The sequence below is a fragment of the Coregonus lavaretus genome (assembly GCF_964263955.1).
Source record: "Coregonus lavaretus genome assembly, chromosome: 22".
NCBI lineage: Eukaryota > Metazoa > Chordata > Actinopteri > Salmoniformes > Salmonidae > Coregonus > Coregonus lavaretus.
The window spans coordinates 33,535,712-33,557,205 of NC_140009.1; the positions used below are offsets into that span (position 1 = coordinate 33,535,712).

General features: G+C 44.1%; 1 protein-coding gene across 2 annotated transcripts; it reads right to left on the reverse strand.

Moving 5' to 3' along the window:
- Nucleotides 1-194: 194 nt before the first annotated feature.
- LOC311150172 (LIM domain and actin-binding protein 1-like) lies at nt 195-20,942 on the reverse strand. 2 transcript variants are annotated; one of them, XM_084187499.1, is made up of 11 exons: nt 20,710-20,942; nt 18,852-19,008; nt 17,485-17,530; nt 15,061-15,459; nt 7,830-7,899; nt 7,155-7,249; nt 2,699-2,773; nt 2,564-2,615; nt 2,318-2,388; nt 2,075-2,208; nt 195-1,876 (listed from the first exon to the last, which is right to left on the reverse strand). In XM_084187499.1, exons 2-11 carry the CDS (start codon nt 18,971-18,973, stop codon nt 793-795), a joined length of 2,148 nt encoding a protein of 715 aa, XP_084043625.1. In that variant the 5' UTR covers nt 18,974-19,008; nt 20,710-20,942; the 3' UTR covers nt 195-792. The 2 variants fall into 2 exon arrangements, with proteins under 2 accessions (XP_084043625.1, XP_084043626.1); XM_084187500.1 differs by lacking the exon at nt 15,061-15,459.
- Nucleotides 20,943-21,494: the final 552 nt, after the last annotated feature.

A 21,494-nucleotide genomic window follows, 5' to 3' on the forward strand; every position in this document is an offset into this window, starting at 1 on the left:
AACCTGGGAATTATGGGAAAATGACCAGAATTTTGCAACCATAATCTCAATGTAAATGTTAGTAAGACAGCCTGCTGGAAGTAGGCAGGGTGCTAATTAATATATGTATTAAAAGGTAGTTATTTCCATACTACAATTGTTTGACATTTCATTGTTTGATATACATGTGTAGAATGAGACTAGAGGTTACAGAATATTTTTTGTACATCAATTTCTTTATTTATACGAACAATGATAACAAGCAGAATTAATATGGTGGAAACCCATCCTGTCCTTTCAGCTGAGCTCTCCTGCTGTTCTGAACAAAAAACATCCACCTTAAAAACATTCATCGAACTCTTTTTAAATACAGACTCAAATATGTCTCTCATTCACTGGGTTCAGTTGGTATCATCAGCATTCGTTTGGTTTTTACTGTGCCATCTTCCAGGCAAACCCAGAGCTAAGGTAGAATGGACTGAAATAAAAATGATCACAATAGGTAGTTTCAGATAATGGAATGTCTTAAAAGTAGCATAAAATGACACACAAACATAAGACTGATCTGTGTTTCAATAAATCTAAATGATGTAAAACTAACAATGTAGATATTCTGAGGACTTGCACACTCCAGTTGAGGTGATAGTTCAGAGGCACAAATAGAGCATAACACCTGACATCGCACCAAACGCAGCCAGACAGACACTGTTCCTTAGTAACAGGGAAATAAAGAGAGGAGCGGATGTTAACAGTCAACAGTGGTGATTATGTCTAATCATTTTCATGGTATGATAAACCGCAGTCCAGTCTCTTTCAGTCCTCCTCGTCCTCATAGTAGCGGTTCATCTTAATCATCTCCTCTACAGACACGGCCTCCTCGCCATTCCAGAAGCCCACATCCTGAGACGTGTGGTTGGTCTTGGACATAGGCTCAGTCTCCGGAGACGAGGGGGGCGTGGCGATCTCTGACGAGGCAGTCTGGCAGTTTTGAGAAAGTAACCCTGCTCCCTCTTCTTCTCCCTCCATCTTCTCCTCCCCGTCATTCTCTGCTCCCTGTTCTTGGTTTGCTTCTAGTAATTCGTGGTGGTCTTCTTTCAGAGGTGCGACTCTCCCCTTCATCCCCTCTTCCTCAGAGCTGGTGTGGACGTCCACGTAGCTGTCGTCAGAAGGCGTGTGGTAGTCAGGTGACAGGCTGTCTGGTTGTTCCCGGTCCTCCATGCTCTGTTCCTCAGGGCTGGAGGCCAGTTCAGGCTCCCTGTCCTCGAATGAGCTCCTCCTCTCCAGTGGCTCTGGCTCAGGATTGGCTGTCTGACTGGCAGCAGGGGCGGGAGCATGGGAGGCGCTGGCCAATGAAAAGGGTCGGCTACGCTCCTTGAGGGAGGCACTCCTGCAGAGCGTGGAGCGTTCGGTGGACTCTGGGCTTTGGTCGGGGAAGGCTGAGTCACCCTCTGGGGGCCACTTAGCACGGGATGGTTTCCCGGTGGGGCTGGCCCCAATGTTACCAACCTCTCCGTCTCCTTCAGTGCGGGGGGGCCAGGAAATCTTCAGCCGACGTGTTTCCACTGGCTTGTCCTTCTCTGCTGAACTCTGGGCGCGGGTCTCCAGGGAGGCTGTCACCACGTTGACCTTGGCCAGTGGAGACTCCTCTACCGCTGGACTGATCAACAGCGTGCCTGTAGAGGCGCACTTCTTCAGCTTGTCTTTGGAGAAGGAGGTGGCCTTGCTAGTCTGCTCTGTCCCGTGTTCCTCCCCAGCCCCACTCTCTCCTTTGGTCTCCCACAGCTCCTTGTGAGGGCGCAGGCCGAAGCCCTCGTCATAGTTGCCCTTGGCCTTGAACAGCTGGCAGAAGTGAGGCTTGCAGTAGACGTGGCTGTGCAGAGAGGCGTACGTCCCCAGGCTGGCCAGCAGAGGGAGACAAACAACACATTCAATATTTATTTTGAATCGCGCAGCATAAACCCTGATCCTTAATTCAAGAGGAACAAGACTGTGGACCTAAAGACAATATAAAATCCACTAATAGTGAGATTAACAGATGTTTTAACAAATAAAAAATGCCTTGCTGCATGGTGTCTGTCCCGTCCTATCCCCTCACCTGAGTTTGGTGTTGCAGTGGGAGCATCTGAAACAGGTGTTGTGGTAGACCTTTTGGTTGGCTACCAGACGCTCTAGAGGGTAGACTGTCTTCTGACATGACACACAACTCTCCCGTGCAGGCAAGCAGAAGCTCTGTACACACCACAAAATAAAGAGAGGCATTCAAGGCTGGTTAGGAGAGTGAATGGTTGGTTTGGCAATTGCTCTGAGACAAATACAGAAAAGGGTCTGTTGAATTCACCCTGGAGGTCTTGGGCTGAGCTTGATCCTTCTGGTTCGAGGATACAGAGGAGGTGCCGGTACTGGAGCCTGCTGTGATATGATGAGACTAAAATCAATAATGGCACACACTGGACACCAGAGGGAGCTGTTATGAATATACTGATCTAACATTCACAAACTGAAACATATAGAGGAGACATAAATAATGACAGACAAGAATATACTGTAGCTCTGGTTAAATGCAGTGGAGGACCAAATTAGTTACCATTGCTCTCTGTGGAAGAGGCTTTCCTACTGTTGGGCTCTGAGTCCAGACCCTGAGAGAAGAGGGAGAGGTGGTGATTTAGAGATGTTTCAGACACACACACACACACACACACAGGAGAACACAATCCCTCACCATGTCCACACTGTCTGGGGGTACATTCTCCTTCTGTTTGCTGCTGCTGCAGAGGTCAGAGTCCAGCTGATCACTCTGTCAGAGAGAGAAAAACAGGGACTTGTTTTAGAGTTGGGAAATGTAACCCGCAACTGACAGTTTCTGGCCCAATGTTCTTACTTTGGGTTCAAGTATGAAAAAAAAAAAGTATGTTGCTCTGGATAAGAGTGTCTGCTAAATGACTAAAATGTAAAAAAATGAAAAATAATAAAATAAGTAAGTTCTAGCCTGATCCAAGACCACCATGACCCGCTGCGCTCTCGTTTCTCAAACAGAATGTAAGCTCGCAAGACTTCAGGATCGTTATACACTACCGGTCAAACGTTTTAGAACACCTACTCATTCAAGGGTTTTTCTATATTTTTACTATTTTCTACATTGTAGAATAATAGTGAAGACATCAAAACTATGAAATAACACATATGGAATCATGTAGTAACCGAAAAAGTGTGAAACAAATCAAAATATATTTTATATTTGAGATTCTTCAAATAGCCACCCTTTGCCTTGATGACAGCTTTGCACACTCTTGGCATTCTCTCAACCAGCTTCACCTTGAATGCTTTTCCAACAGTCTTGAAGGAGTTCCCACATATGCTGAGCACTTGTTGGCTGCTTTTCCTTCACTCTGTGGTCCGACTCATACCAAACAATCTCAATTTGGTTGAGGTCGGGGGATTGTGGAGGCCAGGTCATCTGATGTAGCATTCCATCACTCTCCTTCTTGGTAAAATAGCCCTTACACAGCCTGGAGGTGTGTTGGGTCATTGTCCTGTTGAAAAACAAATGATAGTCCCACTAAGCCCAAACCAGATGGGATGGTGTATCGCACGCAGAATGCTGTGGTAGCCATGCTGGTTAAGTGTGCCTTGAATTCTAAATAAATCACAGACAGTGTCACCAGCAAAGCACCCCCACACCATAACACCTCCATGCTTTACGGTGGGAAATACAAATGTGGAGATCATCCGTTCACCCACACCACGTCTCACAAAGACACGGCGGTTGGAACCAAAAATCTCCAGTTTGGACCCCAGACCAAAGGACATATTTCCACCGGTCTAATGTCCATTGCTCGTGTTTCTTGGCCCAAGCAAGTCTCTTCTTCTTATTGGTGTCCTTTAGTAGTGTTTTTTTTGCAGCAATTCGACCATGAAGGCCTGATTCACACAGTCTCCTCTGAACAGTTGATGTTGAGATGTGTCTGTTACTTGAACTCTGTGAAGCATTTACACTACCGTTCAAAAGTTTGGGGTCACTTAGAAATGTCCTTGTTTTCGAAAGAAAAGCAATTTTTTTGTCCATTAAAATTACATCAAATTGATCCGAAATACAGTGTAGACATTGTTAATGTTGTACATTTCTCGCGTTGAATAGCCTTCATTTCTCAGAACAAGAATAGACTGACGAGTTTCAGAAGTTCTTTGTTTCTGGCCATTTTGAGCCTGTAATCGAACCCACAATTGCTGATGCTCCAGATACTCAACTAGTCTCAAGAAGGCCAGTTTTATTGCTTCTTTAATCAGCACAACAGTTTTCAGCTGTGCTGACATAATTGCAAAAGGGTTTTCTAATGATCAATTAGCCTTTTAAAATTATAAACTTGGATTAGCAAACACAACGTGCCATTGGAACACAGGACTGATAGTTGCTGATAATGGGCCTCTGTACGCCTATGTAGATATTCCATTAAGAATCAGCTGTTTCCAGCTACAATAGCCATTTACAACATTAACAATGTCTACACTGTATTTCTGATCAATTTGATGTTATTTTAATGGACAAATAAATTGCTTTTCTTTCGAAAACAAGGACATTTCTAAGTGACCCCAAACTTTTGAACAGTAGTGTATTTGGGCTGCAATTTCTGAGGCTGGTAACTCTAATGAACTTATCCTCTGCAGCCAGTGGCGGCTCCTGAAAAAATTCTCAGGGGGGTAATTTTTCTGATGATTTAGGTGACCTACACACATTTAAAAAAAAGATATGTCCAGCAACAACATGAAGACAGGGGCAGCATATAAGTCAATGCCAGAAGCATTTATTGACTGATCTCAAAAGTGTTGGCTTACAAAAGCAAAATAAGTTATCACAGTAAAAATAATCAAGGGTGTTCTTTCACATTCCTCAACACTGCATAAACAATATGCATTTCCATAAACAAATGAAATATCAGCTGAAAATACAGCATCTTGGTATTTGTTCAGATTGCAGGTTCAACAAGAGCTTTTACCACATTTGCCTCATGGTTGAATTGGAAATATGTGCACCTGAGCATAATTCACAACAAGCAAGCAGGAGCTTTTGATAGAGGCTACTGAAAACATTGATGCAAGTTATTGGTAATAAGAAATTTTTATAGACTTCCATATTCTGCCCTCTTGTATAGATTTGTGAAAATGAACAGTGATAGACATTTTGCCTGAAAACAGAATTTGAAAATAATTTCTAGAAAAGGTAAACACAGCTATCTGTATGGCTTTGTAAAAATGAACAACCATATTCTGGCCAATTGTATAGATTTGTAAATATGAACAACCATATTCTGGCCAATTGTATAGATTTGTAAAAATGAACATGAACAGATTATTTTATTTTTTTTACTTTTTTTTAAATGAAAAATAACTATTTTAAACAACATCAACTGTGAACTGATTTGGGCGTGTGTGTGTTAAAGAGACAGACAGGGAGGGACAAAGAGAGAGAGAGGCTACATTACTTGTACTGAAACTGTTCTCTTCTCTCTTTCAATGCAGCAAAGCGGTCAATGACTTTCTCATTGAAATCAGGCATGCTGAGGACTAGTTCCCTCTCCATGGAAAGCATGGCCAGTGCATTCAGACGTTCCTGGCCCATTGAATTTCGCAGGAATGTCTTAACTCGTGTCAAAGTTGAGAAACATCTCTCAGCTTCAGCTGTTGTCATGGGAGTAGTTATGAGGATGTTCAACAGAGTCACAGTCTCAGAGAACGTCTCCTGGAGGTTGTAGCTCATGAGAACCTGGTACAGTGCCAGTGCACCACAGTTTGACTTTCTCGTCGTCGGCAAAAAGACTGTTCAGTCTCTCCAAAAGCACACTGGCGATTGAGACTGAGGTTGATTCCGAGATGGGAAGGAACTCAAAAAAGCGCTCCTGCACTTTGTGGTTGCTATCTATGTACCTCAGCACAAGCACCAGCTGTGTCTGTGTAGAAACGTCCGTGGTCTCGTCAGCTTGGATAGCTACGAAGTTCGCCAACTTCACCTCCTCCACAATATGTTCCCTCATGACCGCTAGCATACACTCCAGTAGCTCGTTTTGAATGGTCTTTGATGTGAACTTCTTTCAAAGAGACAATCGAGTTGCACTGAACGCTAGCCATCTTGATAGTAGTACGTGAATTGATTGACGCTGCTACCCGCTCTTTTCTTAGTTACGTTCATGGTTATGTTACGTATGACGAAAGCGCGTAAGTGCAAGCCCTCAGAAACCCATAGAGATTGTATTGAAAGCTCTGATATTTGAAAAAAAAAGATTTTACATGAGAGTCTATGAGATACTTCTGGGGCGATTTTCAACCTGACTGAAATCGCCCCAAAAGGGGCGGGGCCATTTGAAGCACGACTTTAGCCTGATTGGACATTTAGTGGCAGATCAGACGTCTAGATTAGAACACTGATAACTACTGTTGCCGTGATATAATTGATTAGAAAAAAAATCCCTTCCTTTTCCCGTTTGGCAGTGCGTCGCCCATATTGCCCTAATGAACACACCGCCCCTGTCTGCAGCACAGGTAATTCTGGGTCTTCCATTCCTGTGGCGGTCCTCATGAGAGCCAGTGTCATCATAGCGCTTGATGGTTTTTGCGACTGCACTTGAAGAAACGTTCAAAGTTCTTGAAATGTTCCGTATTGACTGACCTTCATGTCTTAAAGTCATGATGGACTGTCATTTCCCTTTGCTTATTTGAGCTGTTCTTGCCATAATATGGACTTGGTCTTTTACCAAATAGGGCTATCTTCTGTATACCCCCCTACTTTGTCACAACACAACTGATTGACTCAAACACATTAAGAAGGAAAGATTGTGCAAAGCTGTCATCAAAGAAAAGGATGGCTATTTGAAGAATCTCAAATATAAAATATATTTTGATTTGATAAACACTTTCTTCGTTACTACATGATTCCAATGTGTTATTTCATAGTTTTGATGTCTTCACTATTATTCTACAATGTAGAAAATAGTAAAAATATAGAAAAACCCTTGAATGAGTAGGTGTTCTAAAACTTTTGACCGGTAGTGTACCTTACGAGGCTAGTCAAGTTCAGTCAGGTGCAACCATGGACATGATGGTCAGTCTTACATGATCTTCCATCACAGGCAGGCAGGTAGTGAAGCAGAGTACGGGACAGTGTAAAGGACAGGACAGGTACTCACGCTGACTGAGGAGGATAACACCTCTGTTTTAGACACAGCAGCCTGGTACATGGCCATCCTGTCCCTCAGGGGCATGGACTCTATGTTCCCTGCATCTAGGAGACAGACAAAGAGAAGCACAGGTTACATTCACATATACACACACCTCTCATAAGCTATGGAGACGACAGTGCAGACTATCCATTCAGCACAATGCAGACTGTGCGGGTAATGGCTGTGTCCCAAGTGGCACCCTATTCTCTATATAGTGCACTACTTTTTTTGACCAGAACCTATGGGCTTTGGTCAAAAGTAGTGTGCTATATAGGGAATAGGATGCTATTTGGGACACACCCATGGTGTTTGTCAGGCTGCGACGGGAACACAGGGTCACAGGGGAAATAGAAGGGAAAAGCCCTCTTCCTGTAACTATCATTCTTCCTGTAATCACTGAGACATTCTGCTGATTTGTGCTGATCATGACACTTTAGAAAGGAGCCAGCTACAGTCTCTACCACTGATACAGTACAGTTAAAGGAAGGAAGTAGTCTGCTTAGTCTGTCTGTACTCCTCTCTAGCCTGGTGAAACAATATGTGCATCCTCATGGAGAACAGTACATCTACCTTTAACTCTGGTGTCCCATCCCGTGTGAGAGAGCGAGAGAGAGAGAGAGTCCTCTCTCAGTGTAATAGTACCTCCAAGTAGCTGATCCATGTTGTCAGTTATGCCTCCGGTCCCTCCAATCCTCACAGGCTCTCTGGACACCTGGAAACACAGAACCAAGCCACACTATCAGGACAGTATATTCCATTATGGTAGCCTTTGCATTGTAGATTGAGCAGGCTATGAACATACTGAATAAGGCCAGCAGCACATGCCTCGTGGTTTGCACACAGAACCATATGATGCTCACGTGGTTAGCTCTAGGCTAGCATAAACTCACAGCAGGGGAGAACCAGGGCCACCCATCAGGCAGCTCTGAGCCCAGTGCTCTGACAGTGAGAAGAGTGGAGAGGAGTATAGAGGAGAGATGAGAAGAAAATAGGTGAGTGGAGAGAGGAGGTGTGGCAGCCTGTCAGTCAGTGCGTCAGCTGCAGTATCAGCCTGGCTTGTTGTCCAGCCTCCGTCCCGGCTGTCTGCCTCTCCTGCTCAGCCCAGCCCTCTCTACTCTAATCCCCTTATGAGCTCAGTGAGCTAGAGCCTGAGGCAGATAGAGCCTTACGGAGAAAAGGCAAGGCAGACACCCCAGTCTGTCTTCCTGTCCACAGTCACACACCCCAGTCAACACCAGCAACAGACAGAAGACTCACCTGTCACCCTCCTGCCTGACACACAGTACAGCGCATTCTGAACACAGCTGAAGACAGGACAGAGTGGCTGCCTGCTTTTCAACCAACTTTTGTTTCAGCGATCAGGCCATCGGTGAGAGAGGGATTTCATAGAGCAAAGGTCAGTGGTAAAAGCCAAGAGGAGAAGACATACTGTTCTTGGCACACCTGTAGCAGCAGAGACTCAAGTTAAGCCTGGCTTCACCTGGCCTCTACCCGCTCAATGCAAGAACAGCCTCTGGGTGAGCCCCAAATGGTGCCGTGTTGCCTATATAGGGCACTACTTTTGACAAGGGCAAACAGGGCTCTGGTCAAAAGTAGTGCACTATGTAGGGAATAGAGTGCCATTTGGGACGCACCCTGTCTCCTGCCTCCTATCCGTCTGTACCGCTTGTGTCTGTAAGCCGGTGTGTGATCAGTATCAGAGATTAGAGGAGCAGCAGGGTGCCACAAAGCCCTGGTCGGCTGGGACAGCACCGGGCACAGCCTTATAATACATACACACACACACACACACACACACACACACACACACACACACACACACACAGACACAGACACACACAGAGACAGACAGACAGACAGACAGACAGACAGACAGAGAGAGAGAGAGAGAGAGAGAGAGAGAGAGAGAGAGATGAGGAGGCAAAGGGTGGATTAAACCCTGAAATGCAAAGGGGGAAAGTCTTTATAGAGTTGTGCATTCGTGGCAGTCTGGATTTTAGATTTGCATTCGCAGAAGGGGGTGATACGTGCTGTTCCATCCTCCAGAGTGGATTAAGGAAGCCAGACCCCAGCTGGCCCAGACGGACCCCAGGCAGAGAGACCCCTCTCTAACGCAGCCGGAGGCCCCCTCCCAAGCCTGACCACTCTTCAGCCTGATCCCTCTCCACTCAACCCCTCTCCTATCCTCTCCAGACGGTGGTCATGGTGGTGCCTCAACAATATGGGGGAGCAGGAGGAGGATGTAAACAAACAAACGTCAAGAAGCCAGCTGACCTTAGAGAGGGAGGAACTGATCAGCGGGCCAGGCAAAGAGCTCTGAAACTAATCCCACTGACAATTTAAAAAACCCTGGAGACAGACTGAGGCTCCTCCCTAAAGCCTACCGCCTGCCGGCTGGCTGCCTGGGCCCCAGAACAATAACAAAAAATACCAATTCAAATCAGTGAGTTGTAGGCAAGGATACATATAGCACAAAACCACCATTGACAACAACATATAAAGACCTTGAAAAGCCCCATTCACTGACAGAGCAGTACTTTCATAAACCATAGTGTAGTCAGTGTATATGCTAGCCCTCCCATCAAAGGATTACATCCACAGCGTAATGCGTTATAAACCTAATACAAATATACTAATCCAACAACAAGCAAAGAAAGCAAACCCCAGATATTAAAGCGGAGACTGTTTCAGAGCCGCAATAATCAAAGTGAGCTTAAGGAGGTCCAAGGTCGAGGGGTTTGAGACCAAACAAAGAAAGAATATATACATATTTACCTCTCGCAAAGCAACGCTAGGAGCTACAGGGAGAAGCGGACCGGAGCACAAGTGGAGGAGAGGAGAAGACTGTTAACGCTGGAGCACTCATACCTGTCCTGGAGGAGTTTGGAACATCAACAGCAGCTAACTCAATTGTGTTCATTAGACTGTGTCTCCACTGGACTGGGCTGCCTGACAGAGCAGAGCAGGGACCACGACTGGACTGGTGCCTCCTTCCTTTCTGCCTTGTCACAGTCACACAGAGAGAGAGGAGCAGAGGGAAGGCCTTCATGGGGGCATATGGAGGGGAGTGGGGGGCTAAAGAGGGAGGGGGTGACGGGGGGATGAAGTTGGGTCAATTAATTTCACAGTGCCTCTCCCTCATGACCGTCTCCTCCAGCGAGAGGAGGGGGAGTAAGGGGAGAGGAGGGGGAGAAGGAGAAGGCCTTGCTTTGATAAACCAGAGAGGACCAGGGGAGGAGGAAGAGTTATCTGAGGAGGCTCAGTTTCTCATCTCTACTGCAGTCATGTGCAATGCCTGCCCCATGACATCACCACCCCTGGAAGAGAAGTGAGGAGGAGAGGGGCTAGGCCTACAGGCCAAGGAGCAGGGAGCCAGGCACAGGGCTGGGTATGGAGGTGTGGGTCGAGGCCAGGGGCAGGTCTGGGTGTGGGGGTATGTGGGGCGAGCCCAGGTCACTTCCTGGCTTTCAGCTGGGAGAGAGAGAAAGCGAGAGAGATAGAAAGAGAGAGATCGAGAGAGGGCTGCTAATGTGCTTAAGGAAGGAAAGTTCAGCCAGCTGGGGTGTGGCGAGGCAACTCGTTAAGCCGCTACAAAACAATCCTCTGATCTGGTGTCCAGGCGGGTGCCCATGTTCAAATACCGACCAGTAAGCTAGCTAACCCACAGCTTTAATAAAAAATGAAGGTCTGAATCTTGATCAACACTCAACCAAAAACCCTAACTCATAAGAAAGTTCCATTGAAAGTCTGGCCTTTCATTTCCAACACCTAACATTTCATACAAGCCAGGGAAAATAAACGAAATATAGACTATTAGTCTAGAGTAAAAAGTGTTAAAAGGATCCTTTGCTTTTAAACAAGCTTATCCACTTTTCTATTGTTAACCCCCAAAGGGAGTGTGAGGAGGAGGACAGTGGTTGTTTTGAAGCCCCCCCTCCTACCCTCCTATCTGCCTCAGGGCATGGTTATATCTAGCCCATCTGTAGGAATGTACTGTAGTGAGATGAGAAAACTCAGAGTGGTGCATGTGACTGGCAGCAGCCCCCAGGAGGGCTCTGACCCCTGGAGAACACACAGCACAACATTCTTTACTTCTAGAACAGGAACATTGACGACACACAGACCTGTTGTCTCAACCACAATGCTACATATTCAGAAAAAGTCATTTGAAGCACTACAATTCATAGGGCTGCTTCATGGGGCCTTTCCTTAGCAAACACATCTAAGTCACTGTCACTGCTGGGTGATTTGAAATGTCCTAGTCAATCGATCAATAATATAATAATACTTTTAGCAAAGGTGTTTATCTTTGGTTTGCAATCTGTATAGACTCTGAAAATAGAAAGGTTCCGAACTTTTGTGAAACATCACAGCACAGTTGAAAAATATGGTGTTAAGAGATAGATGGGAGGGGTTGAGGGTAGTTGAAGGATGGGATTAAAATACAAATAAAAGATAACTATTGTCAAATACATTGTGTCTGTAAAATCTATATAGTATGTATAAGCTGGAAGTAGAAGCCTAAGTGTTGTTGTCCATTAGTTTACTCCAATTAGGGAAGGGGTGGTAGGATTAGGGGAAAATAATAAAGGAAAATATATTTTTAAAGGATATACAGTGCAATCGGAAAGTATTCAGACCCCTTGACTTTTTCCACATTTTGTTATGTTACAGCCTTATTCTAAAATGGATTAAAGTTTTCCCCTTATCAATCTACACACAATGACAACGCAAAAACAGGTTTAGACATTTAAAAAAATTTATTTTAAAAAATAAATAACGGAAATACATCATTTACGTAAGTATTCAGACCCTTTACTCAGTACTTTGTTGAAGCACCTTTGGCAGCGATTACCGCCTCGAGTCTTCTTGGGTATGACGCTACAAGTTTGGCACACCTGTATTTGGGGAGTTTCTCCCATTCTTCTCTGCAGATCCTCTCAAGCTCTGTCAGGTTGGATGGGGAGCGTCGCTGCACAGCTATTTTCAGGTCTCTCCATACATGTTCGATCGGGTTCAAGTCCGGGCTCTGGCTGGGCCACTCTAGGACATTCAGAGACTTGTCCCGAAGCCACTCCTGGGTTGTTTTGGCTGTGTGCTTAGAGTCGTTATCCTGTTGGAAAGTGAACCTTCGCCCCAGTCTGAGGTCCTGAGCACTCTGGAGCAGGTACTTTGCTCCATTAATCTTTCCCTCGATCCTGACTAGTCTCCCAGTCCCTGCCGCTGAAAAACATCCCCACAGCATGATGCTGCCACCACCATGCTACAACATAGGGATGGTGCCAGGTTTCCTCCAGACGTGACGCTTGGCATTCAGGCCAAAGAGTTCAATCTTGGTTTCATCAGACCAGAGAATCTTGTTTCTCATAGTCAGAGTCCTTTAGGTGTCTTTTGGCAAACTCCAAGCGGGCTGTCAAGTGCCTTTTACTGAGGAGTGGTTTCCATCTGGCCACTCTACCATAAAGGCCTGATTGGAGGAGTGCTGCAGAGATGGTTGTCCTTCTGGAAGGTTTTCCCATCTCCACAGAGAAACTAAGGAGCTCTGTCAGCGTGGCCATCGGATTCTTGGTCACCTCCCGGACCAAGGCCCTTCTCTCCTGAATGCTCAGTTTGGCCGGGCGGCCAGCTCTAGGAAGAGTCTTGGTGGTTCCAAACTTCTTCCATTTAAGAATGATGGAGGCCACTGTGTTCTTGGGGACCTTCGATGCTGCAGAAATTTGTTGGTACCCTTCCCCAGATCTGTGCCTCGACAATCCTGTCTCAGAGCTCTACGGACAATTCCTTCGACCTCATTGCTTGGTTTTTGCTCTGACATGCACTGTTAACTGTGGGATCTTATATAGACAGGTGTGTGCCTTTCCAAATCGTGTCCAATCAATTGAATTTACCACAGGTGGACTCCAATCAAGTTGTATATCAATGGAAACAGGATGCACCTGAGGTCAATTTCGAGTCTCATTGCAAAAGGTCTGAATACTTATGTAAGTAAGGTATTTCAGTGTTTAAAAAATATATATAAATTTGCAAACATTTCTAAAAACCTATTTTTACTTTTTAATTTACTTAATCCATTTTAGAATAAGGCTGTAACGTAACAAAATGTGGAACAAGTCAATGGGTCAGAATACTTTCCCGAATGCACTGTGTGTGTATATATATATATATACCTTGAAAGTTTGGACACCTACTCATTCCAGGGTTTTTCTTTATTTTTACTATTTTCTATATTGTAGAATAATACTGAAGACATCAAAACTATGAAATAACACATATGGAATCATGTTGTAACCACCCTTTGCCTTGATGACAGCTTTGCACACTCTTGGCATTCTCTCAACCAGCTTCATGAGGTAGTCACCTGGAATGCATTTCAATTAACAGGTGTGCCTTCTTAAAAGTGAATTTGTGGAATTTCTTTCCTTCTTAATGCGTTTGAGCCAATCAGTTGTGTTGTGACAAGGTAGTGCTGGTATTCAGAAATTAGCCCCATCAAGCACTATGATGAAACTGGCTCTCATGAGGACTGCCACAGGAAAGGAAGACCCAGAGTTACCTCTGCTGCAGAGGATAAGTTCATTAGAGTTAACTGCACCTCAGATTTCAGCCCAAATAAATGCTTCACAGAGTTCAAGTAACAGACACATTTCAACATCAATTGTTCAGAGGAGACTGTTTGAGTCAGGCCTTCATGGTCAAATTGATGCAAAGAAACCACTACTAAAGGACACCAATAAGAAGAAGAGACTTGCTTAGGCCAAGAAACACGAACAATGGACACTAGTCCTTTGGTCTGATGAGTCCAAATTTGAAGATTTTTGGTTCCAACTGCCGTGTCTTTGTGAGACGCAGAGTAGGTGAATGGATGATCTCCGCATGTGTGGTTCCCATCGTGACGCATGGAGGAGGAGGTGTGATGGTGCTTTGCTGGTGACACTGTCTGTGATTTATTTAGAATTCAAGGCATACTTAACCAGCATGGCTACCACAGCATTCTGCAGCGATATGCCATCCCATCTGGTTTGCGCTTAGTGGGACTATCATTTGTTTTCAACAGGACAATGACCCAAAACACACCTCCAGGCTGTGTAAGGGCTATTTGACCAAGGACAGTGATGCATCAGATGACCTGGCCTCCACAATCACCCGACCTCAACCCAATTGAGATGGTTTGGGATGAGTTGGACATTAGAGTGAAGGAAAAAAGGCCAACAAGTGCTGGTTGAGAGAATGCCAAGAGTGTGCAAAGGGTGGCTATTTGAAGAATGTCACATATTAAATACATTTTGATTTGTTTAACACTTTTTTGGTTACTACATGATTCCATATGTGTTATTTCATATTTTTGATGTCTTCATTATTATTCTACAATGAAAAATAAAGAGAAACCCTTGAATGAGTAGGTGTGTCCAAACTTTTGACTGGTACTGTATATATTTCCCCAAAAAATATATGGTGGTTTGGAAATGATGCAGACAATTACATTGATGGAAACTACAATCTATCTGCAATATTAAAGCTGATCTACACCCCAATATATATATATTTTTTTTAAGTAAGTCACTGTCACAGAGCAGAATGCCTCACAACACCTGATCCTGATCCACATGACTACACTGGACTTCTAATACTTAAACAATATACAAGTGTTTCTCCAAAATACATGTGGAAACCACAGATTTGAAGAAACAAACGACTTTGATAAAAATAAAAGATTTTTACAAACGATGCACTTTGCAGTACTTCGTCAGCTTTGTACCTGTTTAGCCATTCTAATTTCTTATCATTTATGTGGCGAAAATGGCAGAAAAATAAAATGTATCCTATTAAAATAATTGGGGGCATGTAGCTTGTAAATCAGTACGTTTGGACTTACTTTGTTCTGACGGTTCTCTCCTTTCTCAAACATCATCTTGAGGTTGTTGAGGGGTATGTTGGGCTTCTCACTGGGGACACAAGGCACTTCTACTGCTGCTCCTCTCTCCTGCCTCTCTGGGTCTCTCTGCTGCCATCTCCTCTCCATACCTGATCCTGCCTGGTCCTCTACGGCTGTGGGACTAGTATTGGGGCTGGGGGCTGGTGAGAGAGGTGGCTGGGCCTGAGTTGCCTGGGGCTGGGTCTGGATCTGGTGCTTGGCTTTAGGATCTGAGGGGAGTAAGCGCTGAGTGTGGGGTAGCGGGATACAGGGTGTGGCTGACTGGTCAGACTGCTCCCAATGCTTCTTCAACACACTCAGGTTGCAACTGCGGAGAGTCTGTGGCAACGGCTCTGCAGCCTGGAGTAGGGGGTAAAGACAGACATTCTCAGTCTGACTAACAGATCATAATCACTGACACATTCCAGAAGCATCCCAACTGCCTGAATCCATAACTTAGATACTTAAGAGACGATAATTACTTTTTTTGTTTTATGTCGTCTAAAATAGAAGAGCTGAGGAATGCTATGTAATAACAGGATGAGGAGGGGAAAAAATACAGAACAGATACCAGTGTTACAGCCACATCAATTGTTTCAGGAGACAAGAGTTGGTCTCCGATTTCTTCCATAGCTACTAATACAGCTACCGTTAGCATTCAACCTGAGTAGCATCTTTCTACCAGACCTCTCCCTGGTTAACCCAACCTGGCTATGACTACACAGTTTCTCATGCTCATCAAATGGCATTGTCCTCTGTTTAGACAACAACCATAAACCGTAAAAGTAAGATAAGTGGAGCTAAAAGTTTCACAGCCATTAAAATGAATGAGAAACAAGGACACTAAAAGTCATAGTTTTCCCTTCACTACCATCTGTCTCCTTTTGTCAAAGAAAAAGAGTAAAAACCTTGGAAAGCCTGGTAACCTGGAGATCCAGTTGGCTCTGTGTCTGTTGGGTGGAAATTATAAAAACTCTCCCAGATGTGAGCCTTTAGAAAAGATCTGCATGAAGGAGCTAGCTAGCCCACCCCCCTACACCAGGAGAGAGCATGAGAGAAACACAGAGAAGGAAGGAGGGAGAGAAATAGAGATCACAGAGTGGAAGAGAGAGAGAGAGAGAGAGAGAGAGAGAGAGAGAGAGAGAGAGAGAGAGAGAGAGAGAGAGAGAGAGAGAGAGAGAGAGAGAGAGAGAGAGAGAGAGAGAGAGAGAGAGAGAGAGAGAGAGAGAGAGAGAGAGAGAGAGAGAGAGAGAGAGAGAGAGAGAGAGAGAGAGAGAGAGAGAGAGAGAGAGAGAGAGAGAGAGAGAGAGAGAGAGGAAAGAGAGAGGAGTAAGAGAGAGAAGAAAAAAAACGGAAACAGAAAAGGTCTGTTGAAAGAAGGGGAAAATTCCAAAAATGAGAAAGCAGGAAATTGTACATTTTGGAGACATTAACTGTTTGATGACAGAGACCAGCAGCATGTCCCCTCCCCAACTGTGAAGACTAACAGATTTTCTTAAGTTACGTTCTTCGAAATGCCCTGAGTCTCTGCTAACGGTGACAATGTACATAATTGTAGCAGAAAATTTGTTTTTCGCACTAAATACCTTGAAAGTACCTTGAAATTACTCAATTCTACCTAGGCCAACACCCAGAACATGCACCCTATAAATCAGTGATTGAATTGGGCTGGAACATGTTCTAATGCTTTAGTACCGGTACCTCTTATAGAATATAGGCTTAAAAATATGAACAGTACCGTCCGGCACCCAAACAATACTTCAAGCATTGCTCTCAATACAGTACAACAGCTGACAGTCTACTTATTCCAGACACATACCTGGGATTTAAAAAGCTTAATGAAAATAACTCAATTCCCTGCTGTTTGTTTATATCCCCGCAGGTGACATTCCCAGGCCCAGCCAACAGACCACTAGGAAGAGTGTCTGTATTGCCCAGGTGGGATCTGGCATTACATTGTAGTCCTTCATGCCTGTGAAGTGAGTGACCACCCAGTGTTTTTTGATCAGGTCTGTAACAGAAGCACAGAAGTGATGCGAGGTACTAGGAGCAACAGAGGTGGGGTATTATCTACCTTCAGATTAAAGTCTCTGAAGAAGGATTAAAGCTTTACTAGTGTAGCCTCCAAGTGCAATTTGTGGACAGGCATGACTGTGGGTGTTTAGCCCTGTGAGTGAGTGAGTGACTGAGTGACTGAGTGAGTGACTGAGTGAGTGAGTGAGTGAGTGAGTGAGTGAGTGAGTGAGTGAGTGAGTGAGAGAGAGAGAGAGAGAGAGAGAGAGAGAGAGAGAGAGAGAGCGAGAGCGAGAGCGAGAGAGAGAGATTCATCCCAATATATCTAGCTTTGTTAGATATTAGTCCCTTCAAACTTGACTGGGTACTTACTGCTTTCTTCCTCTCTGAGTTGCATTCCTCTGCAGCCAGTTGGTACCTTGGAAGAGGATAGAGGGGGTTGTGAGGCCTACATAATGGAGGCAGATCAGTTTATAGGCAGTGCAGTTTACAGCCCTGTCTATAGCTAAGAGTTCAACAAAGCTGCCATGAAGGTGGGAGAAACAAAGTAATCTGTATTACTTCTGAGTTTGGATCACTTCTAAATGCAACTAGACCTATACACATAACAATGGAGCACCGCTGACCCCTAGTGGTCAGACACGGGAAATAAAAACAAATGACAAAGGAAAAACTGTTAAAAAGCAGAGAGGTATGGAGAAGGGACCAATCTAATCTCCGACATTAATGGCTGTATCATGGCTGTAATAGCCAGTGCTGTTTCCACATTTGGATAGACAAACTGGTAAAACTCTAGCCTGGTCCCAGATCTGTTTGTGCTCTTGGCTACTCCATGACAATGAGTGACAATGAGTTGGCATGATAGCACAAGCAGACTTGCACTCAGGCTAGTAAAAAATCTGCAATGTTATTAAATCTAGTTTCAAAATATTGCTGGTGTAATTTTCTTATCTTGTACTGATCCAGAAGACACTGGAGAGGACATTGAGTGGGAGGGAGTGTGTGATCTAATACTATGGTTTCAGGCAGCAGAACGGACTGGGATGGAAAAAGTTATCAGTGGTCAGTAGGAGCCTAACACTGAAGTGAGTATTTGCGTTTCTACCTTGGAACAAGTACGAGCGTATGTACAATAGGACGAGAGTGAGAGCAATATATACAACTGGGTGACTTTACATGTGAAGAGTAATTGAATCAGAGAACAAGAAGAGAAAGTGAGTAACAGTAAAGATGAACGAGAGCAATACTACCACAGACCGAAAGGGTAACCCAGACAAGTCACAGGGGCTATAAAACTGAAGCATATGGTAGTGAGAGGAAGTCCGGTAGTGGGAGAGAATGGAACTAGGTGAAATTGGGCCGAAATTCTGCTCGTTTTCTCTTCGATGAAACATCTGATCTCAATACCGTTTTCTGTTCCCAAAACTAGAATCTGTTACGAACACAGTGCCCTAAGTTTTATAGACTTGACGCTTTGCCAAAGTCTTTTTTTTTAAATTGCGTTGTTTAGGAGTGCAAGGTCGAATTGAGTTTGTGCACACTTCACAGAGGAGGCGTTCCCTAACAGAAATATGCAAATAAATACTACAACGCGCCAATAGGAACTCGCTAGCTTATGCTTTGCCCGCCTCCTTGTTTATTCTGCCCACTATGCTTTAATTTGCTCCCACTGTAAATGACACAGATGAACTATCTTGGGTTAGTTATTCATATCTTTGATACTACTGTATGCCACTTACTTCGAGAAGCGCTCAGCGATGGCATTGTTCTTGCCTCTGGTGCCGACTATGGACAACTCATTAGCTGTGACTCTGAGGGACTGGGAGGCCCACTGTTTGCGACTGAACGGAGCGACGGCCATCTCGGTTGTTCTCAGGGAAAAACTGCTCTAGCTGGCTGGAGAGGAAGAAAAAAACATAGGATATTACATTTACCTCACAATTAAAGTAACAAAAAGAAGATTCTACCCTAGACAATCATACTTCTCGTATCTCAGCATGTGTGAGAAGACTATGTGTGTGAGCCATAGGTCTATGGCATGAGGAGTCTGCAGTGAGTGACAGTAGGCCACTATTGTGTAGGATGACTCATGGTTCCTGTGGATGAATAAATCAGCAAGGAGTAAGGCAGTTGCCAGCACACAGCAGTTACTCATCCAACTCAGGCCTCTCATTGAGACACTGAACTCATGAACTTGAATCCCCCAAGCTACTCCCAGCAGACACAGGCCTTGCCTGGTCATCTTTCTCAGTGTCATACAGAGACAGTGAAGTGCCCACTTGTTTCCTGGGACGTCACACAGCCTTTCTGTCTGGAAGCCAGGGCAAGCAGATTCCTGCATTCACTCTCACCCTTACTGTTATACAGTATGCACTTTCATTTCAACTGTCATTTCAGAATTACACATGGTTCACAGTACAAAAACAATTAGCCTATGTGGAGGATGTTGAGGATTCTAGTTAGGCAATAGCCTCTAGGGTTCTGTACAGTTTAATGAGCTAACTTATACAGTACTGTCGAACTAGCCTATTGGTTTAAATTTCCTTTTAAAACAGAGATATGGTGAGACAGGTAGACCTAGACTATACTTTTCCTTGGTAATGAGAAATATGAGACACCTTGCACACATCCACCTGACCAGCAGATAAACCACCATTATTATGAATAACGTTAATAGTAGTGAGGTCAGCAAAAAAAGTCCCCATTTAGCAGGTTGGCATTAATCCAAATATGCTGCTCTGGATCCTATTTGTAAGTCGCTCTGGATAAGAGCGTCTGCTAAATGACGTAAATGTAATGTAAATGAATATAGGCTATCCTTAAAGGCCCAGTGCAGTCAAAAACGTGGTTTTCCTTTGTTTTATATACAGTATATTTATAAACTATGAAGTTGGAATAATACTGTGAACTTGTGAAAATGATAATAATGCCCTTTTAGTGTAAGAGCTGTTTGAAAAGAGCCCCTGAAATTTCAGAATGTTTGGTGGGATGGAGTTTTAGCCTACCTGGTGACATCACCAGGCAGTAAATTAGTTAATAGACCAATAAGAAAGAGAGTTTCAAACTTCTCTGCCAATAACAGCTAGTTTTCAGTTTCTCCCTCCCCACTCAAACCACTCCCAGACAGTCCTAGCAAAATTATTGCTTCAGAAATAGCTCTTTGCTAAGAATTTATTTTTGTTTCTTTTTGACCATTTTAATTGAAAACAATCACAGTAAGGTACTTAATTATTACCCAGAAATTATTTGATATTGAGATAAAAACGGCTGCATTGTACCTTTAACACTTTCTCTATTGCTTTGTCCACTGATCAAACACCACACACATATAATCAAAATATCACCTCAGACAACACATTTTGGAAATTGCCAGCAACGTATGACTGACTCTACAATCAAATATTTAAATAATAGGAAATGACTTGAGCAAAAGACTAAAAAGATTGTACCCAAATTGGGCATCCAACATACCTGCTGACTTTCAAATCAGTATTTCCAGAAAGATCTCTAAATACTAGGATAAGCCTTTCTACACAATAAAATATTTTAAAAAATGATCACCTCTACCCCCATAGAAAGCTCAGGCACATTACATACCTTCAAGTTTTTCTTATCACTCCTCTCTTGTTTCTTGATGCTTGTTTCAACTTCCCTCTTTTACATCTCCTCAGTAACACTTTGCTGTCTGGCACTGCTATGTGCTGTGCTCATAGAACTATGTTTGCTTGGGAAAATGGGAGGGGGCAAATCAACACCATGAGACTCTTTCCAACCATTAACATAGCAGCATTTACTTCCACCTGGCAAGTACAGTACAAGCCGCCCTCCCATCCAATCCACTGTGTTCCTCATAGTGAATCTGAAAGCATACAAGGTGGGTACATACAGTCTACACTACACCACACCTCCTTACAGTATGACAGAAGGGGAAGCATCCAACTCAATTCCTGGAAGTGAAGAAAACTCCACATCCCTTCTCATGAGGTCAAAGGCTGAGAGGATGTGAGTCATTCACAATCCAGACAAACTCCACTGACGCTGTATGTGTGTGTGTGTGTGTGTGTGTGTGTGTGTGTGTGTGTGTGTGTGTGTGTGTGTGTGTGTGTGTGTGTGTGTGTGTGTGTGTGTGTGTGTGTGTGTGTGTGTGTGTGATCAAAAGATCACCCATGTTATCATCCCTCTTCCACTCCTTAAAAGGTCTGTCTGTATGTTTGTCTGTTTGCCAGCCTTTCTGTCTGTCTATCAATAAACCCATACCAAAAAAATCCTCTATACCTTGTTGTTCCTAGTCTAAGATGTTTAAGAAACTGTTATTGTGCCCTCTAATTTACAATGGACTGCTAAGCTTCAGATGGTGTGGCACCAGGGTCTAGGCTACATCA

Coding starts and splice junctions, on each gene's coding strand:
- LOC311150172 (XM_084187499.1), bottom strand. CDS start 18,973: ATGGCCGTCGCTCCGTTCAGTCGCAAACAGTGGGCCTCCCAGTCCCTC. Junction 7,250..7,829: donor CATGGATCAGCTACTTGGAG/GTACTATTACAC, acceptor TCTGTCTCCTAG/ATGCAGGGAACATAGAGTCC. Junction 2,774..7,154: donor TGTTATCCTCCTCAGTCAGC/GTGAGTACCTGT, acceptor TCTCTCTGACAG/AGTGATCAGCTGGACTCTGA.